This window comes from Sinocyclocheilus anshuiensis, unplaced genomic scaffold (assembly GCF_001515605.1).
Source record: "Sinocyclocheilus anshuiensis isolate Anshui unplaced genomic scaffold, SAMN03320099.WGS_v1.1 scaffold13, whole genome shotgun sequence".
Taxonomy (NCBI): Eukaryota; Metazoa; Chordata; class Actinopteri; order Cypriniformes; family Cyprinidae; genus Sinocyclocheilus; species Sinocyclocheilus anshuiensis.
Window position 1 is genome coordinate 280,201 of NW_015538026.1, and position 4,990 is coordinate 285,190.

Consider the following 4,990-nt stretch of genomic DNA (forward strand, 5'->3'; position numbering starts at 1 on the left):
TACTGTCTTTTTACGCGTTGCGTTGCATTGCATCGCGCCGCGTAAACATAAAAACATGTCTGCATTTGTGATCGGAGAAATTATGACAAACAACAAGCGCTACTCACTGCTCAAAACTCACGTTTGAATCGTCAGTGGCAAATCCTTTAAATATGAAAACGTACTTACAGTCTGTGAGTCAGAACAGCCGGCATTGTAGTCTACCAGGATCAGGAAACGGTCCTCCATAAAATGTGCTGCACACATCTGAATATTTGGGTTGAACTGTTCTGGAACAGTGTTGTAAATACAACTTAACCACTGATTACTAGTTGTGTCCTCTTTTGGAAGGCCAAACAAAGTAGTTTCGCTTTTACAACGAAACACAGCGTCACACACGGCGGGCTTGAGTGAGCGGAGGCCGGCGGGCTTGAGAACGGCGCGGCCGGTGGGCTTGCGGCAACCACATGTTACGACCCCGGGCTGGACTCTGGACATCGTCCTCTTTCGGAAGGCCAAACAAAGTAGTTTCGCTTTCACATGAAACACACAGTGTCTTCACGCAACAACAATACTACAGTGAGAATAAAAGTTACGCCTTCTTTCTTTGCGTGAACATTTGGGCGGCGTTATGCAAATCTTCCCACATAGTGACGTAGACATGTGGGGGCGTGTTAGAACTAGCTGTTTTAGGTAGGCGTGGTTGACTCTTAACTTTTATAAAGAATATCTCTTTGGATTTGAGACTTTAGTCTTTGCAACTTTACAGATCTTCTTTATGCACCAAGAGCTTGTAACACTCCAAAGAGAAAGGAAAAATTGAAATCGCATCATATGACCCCTTTAAGGTTTTTTTTACACTGCAGATTAGAATCTGAATTTCTGACCTTTATGTCATAGAGACGGATGTAATATGAACGTTTAAGATTGTCCTTAACGAAACACACAACTCCTGTATGTTGGAGACTCCATTGGGTTGGACTGTGAGGAAGAGCCATGTACAACTGAACAACCGCTGTGGCCATAGTCTGCACACACAAACACAATAAACTGACATAAAAGTGCATTAATAAAAGATTAATCAGTTAAGTATTACAATGAAAGCTAAAGCAAAGACATTAGCATCCTCTACAACAACAGGAAGTGGCCTCAAACAGCATTTCCTGTCGCTCTCCTGTTAAACTTTGCCGTTACACACATCAGTCATCACTGCTGACAGTTTAACAATGTTGTGAAATGTATATTCTGAAAAAAATACTATGTTTTATTAAGTTTTCCTAGGTGGAACATTGGATTAAATACTTTGGTTTGTATAGCATATTCTGTCACAAATTGTCACAGACGTGTTGTGTATGCAATCTTTTCAACTTTTTCATTTTGCACACAGACGGACTTGGAAAAGCGTCTTCTTTAAAAAAAAACTGACATCAACAGTAACAGCTCCAATCACATCTGTGACCTCTGCACTATGTCTCTCCTTTCAGGAGTTTCTCTTTTATACCTGCTTGATTTACTGTATATCCACAAAACATCCTCTCTGGGACAGAATGCCCATCTATGATTGGCCTTCTAATCAAAGTGACTTCACTCACCATGCATCTCCTTCCCAGCAGCTCTAGCAGGCGTTCATTCTCCTGGCTGCTGAGAAGAGAACTGTGCACGTTCTCCTGCCCCTTGGTTTTTCCTTTGCTCATCTCTTCTTGATGAAATGGACACTCAGATCTTGGGACTCCACACCTGGGGCCCCTGCTTGGCCCACAGTACCTACCTGAAGCCTTTTTAGAAAAGGCAAATGGTTCGAAGGAACTGTTGCTTCCGTGTTCTGTAATCTGATGTAAATGCAGCACAGCAAAAGAGAACAGGAAGAACAAAACCACTTCGCAGATCTGCTCTCAGAATGTCGTGGACAGGCACGTGTTCCTTCGCTCACATAAAGAAAGGAGGAACGCCTTGTACATCCTCCTTTACTATTTAAAGAATATATATATATATATATATATATTACCACAGTAATTTAACAGTAACTCGTTGAATATTTAATGTATTCATGTTATATTTTTATTATTATATTATAATTGCCTCATTATTTAAAAGTTATTTAAAACATTTTTACATGTTAAAGATAATGAGATAATAGGAAAGTAAAGGAATGAACAATAAGAAGTCGATACTGATAGAGTGCTTTCATATGTCATAAGGGATTCAATAAGTATAGACATTATGCATACAGTTGGCCTTCTCGGGTACACAAAAAAAATGCATACATATTGCACTTTTTAATACTGACCACACAATCTTTATTGAAAATGGCAAGTATGACAAAGTCAAAGGCCAGTTCAGAAACCAACAAACAAATGTAAAAGCAGTAGAAAAAGGCACTTGTTCAACTGCCAACTCTCTTTGGTGCATTTGTGTTTCACATTGGAACTGTCAGTCTTTAACCTCATACAGTTTTGGCACCTGTTTTCTAATGAACTAACAAACACAGAGTCATTGAAACAATGTATTTATTTTCCCTTAAAACAGAATAAATAGGCACTGCAGGACAGTAGGAACTTGAAGAGGAGGGGGATTGCCATCCTTTAATGGTATTAGTAATATTCTGATCCTGTGAGTAGGTGTGCTCATCTTTCACTTTCAAGCATTGTCTAAGTCTACAGGGGACATTGTTCCTTTTGTTGTTTAAAGGTTTTGGGTGGGCATTTGTTGGTACTTTTGCATGAGTAAAAACTTAATATGCAGTGAGGTCTTAAAGTCTGAGAAAATTCTTCTGTTTCCTGTTTAATACAGTTTTCTTACAAATTTGTCAGCCCTATACAATTACTTTTTCATAAATTCCTTGGAAAAATGGGTTGGACAATTTATGACACATTATCCTGTTGTTAGATTGTGACAGATCAATGGGATTATGGCATGCATGACTGAATTCGCAGGTTAGGCCTTGTTTGCATCATTAGATACATCACAGCAATGTAATTAAGCACCTTAACCATAGTTATTCACTATAGATGGCATTCCACCCCACTGCACCACAAAATACTGCTACTGTACATACCTCACATTTGTTTGACATAATATATGATATCCAGTAGAAAAAAAAAACCTGGAATGGTGTAAATCTGATTGTCTGTTTTCAATTGTAGTGCATATTATAGCACATAATGTTTCAGGACCAATTTTCATCTCAACTGAAATACATTTTCTTCCGGTCATTTTCTCAGATTCAGCTATTTCATTCTCAGATATAACAGAAGCTGACAGATTCAGTTCAGGTCTGCAGCCGTTCTAAGATGATGTTGAATTTTCTTATCATAAGAAACATTTTTTAACGAACAAATTGAAGCAGGAAAATATGTTTCAATTTCCCTAGTATTGCACTCTGGGAATATGGCTTTCATTTGATGGGGACAACAGAACAGATGATATGTGATAAACTTGATTGTTTCCTGGTATCCATCAGACAAAACAAACCTCTTCAGTTATTTATTTTGGATTCTGCTGTATCTTTAACATTATTTTAAAGCTATTTAGCGGATTCCATCTCCAACACAAGCATCATTTATCGTTGCGAAGCCTGTTTGTAGAAACAGCCTCAAAAGGGCATGACATTTCTGTGTCCCCAGAAATCTTCCACCATGAAAAATAGGATTTTTATCCATTTTAATTTTACAGATGGCAGGACATCAGTCCTTTCCTTAGTGGGAAAACAGATCTGAGGCGAGTTGGGTCCAGCCTAAGTGATGTTTTGGTTTCTCTCAAGTTTAGGAGAGGGGTGGTGATGTTCCTCTAAGAAGGCTTTTTGGACCCTTACAGTATTGTTGAAGATCAGTGACCTCCTCCACTTCGATTCTCTCCATAGACCCAATCCAGTGTGATGAACGTCAAGCTCATGCTCATAAAGATGAAGCCCAGAGCAGTGAAGCAGGCAGCCTGAAACACAAGAGCAGGAGCTTTTGATGACTACGAACATCTGACTATCAGGTAACCATAATAGAGTCACATTCTCTTTTGATTTATTTGAAACTTATATCGATTCAAAATGTAGAGAAAGTTTGAGATATGCCTGAATTTTCGGTCTTGATTTCATTGGTTCGGTGGAAACGATACGGATGTAAAAAAGACCTGGGAGAATGAAGATCAAGCTCGGAGCAGAGGTTGCACCTATGAAATGAACAAAAAATAAATGACACTTCTACAAGATATTTAAGCTGAAGGTGTGGTCACATTATAGCAAAATTTTGGCAAAAAAGGTCCATTTGCTAACTGTCAATAGTGTCAGTGGTCAAAGAGATCTATGAACCAGCAAATTTGTGTGACCGCTCTGAACCTGTTGTGAAATTTGTGTAGAAAACCTTCCCTTACACAAAATTCCAAATTGTGAAGATTCCTATTGAAATTACTGGATTTCGACCATGAAAATTTACAGTAAGCAGTAAATGTGACTGCACATTTTGACATATATTGATAGACTCCCCAGCATTCAAAATGCACCAGTGATTAGTCAAGTCAAGTCAAGTCTGCTTTATTGTCAATTCTTCCACATGTACAGTACATACACACAGATAATTGAAATTGCGTTACTCTCGGACCCTTGGTGCATACAGATAACACTAACAGTAGAACATAAATACAGATATACAGATTAAATATAAATATATCAAATATACAAATAAGGTAAAATGTAAAAAAAATATATATATATATATATATAAAGCAGCACACGGCAGATAGAGTGCAAACCAGTGAAGTAAACAACAGTGCAGATATAATGATTTGTAGTGCAAAAAGAGCTTATTTAGACTGATTAAAGTGACTGTGTGTGTGTATTTGGGAGGGGGGAGTGGGAGAAGAGAAAAAGAGCTTATTTAGACTGATTAAAGTGACTGTGTGTGTGTATTTGGGAGGGGGGAGTGGGAGAAGAGAAAAAGAGCTTATTTAGACTGATTAAAGTGACTGTGTGTGTGTATTTGGGAGGGGGGAGTGGGAGAGTCCGTCAGAGTTCAGTGGTGCG

At 38.4% G+C, this 4,990-nt stretch overlaps 2 protein-coding genes across 5 annotated transcripts in view; both read right to left on the bottom strand.

Moving 5' to 3' along the window:
* LOC107678704 (wiskott-Aldrich syndrome protein homolog) overlaps positions 1-1,833 on the bottom strand; it is a 7,351-nt gene extending 5,518 nt beyond the window's left edge. For both annotated transcript variants that reach the window (XR_001632959.1, XM_016474078.1), the window contains exons 1-2: positions 1,572-1,833; positions 867-1,007 (exon numbers count right to left, since the gene is read on the bottom strand). Coding sequence is in view for 1 of the 2 variants with exons in the window: in XM_016474078.1 (XP_016329564.1) it covers positions 867-1,007; positions 1,572-1,673 (243 nt within the window). In the remaining variant the exon portion in view is untranslated. The remainder of the gene's footprint in view (positions 1-866; positions 1,008-1,571) is intronic.
* A 357-nt stretch (positions 1,834-2,190) lies between these two features.
* Positions 2,191-4,990, bottom strand: part of LOC107678718 (sodium-coupled neutral amino acid transporter 3-like) — a 21,365-nt gene continuing 18,565 nt past the window's right edge. For all 3 annotated transcript variants that reach the window (XM_016474091.1, XM_016474100.1, XM_016474106.1), the window contains 2 exons: positions 4,043-4,140; positions 2,191-3,909 (listed from right to left, as the gene is read on the bottom strand). In XM_016474091.1, the coding sequence (XP_016329577.1) occupies positions 3,805-3,909; positions 4,043-4,140 (203 nt within the window). In that variant the 3' untranslated portion in view covers positions 2,191-3,804. The remainder of the gene's footprint in view (positions 3,910-4,042; positions 4,141-4,990) is intronic.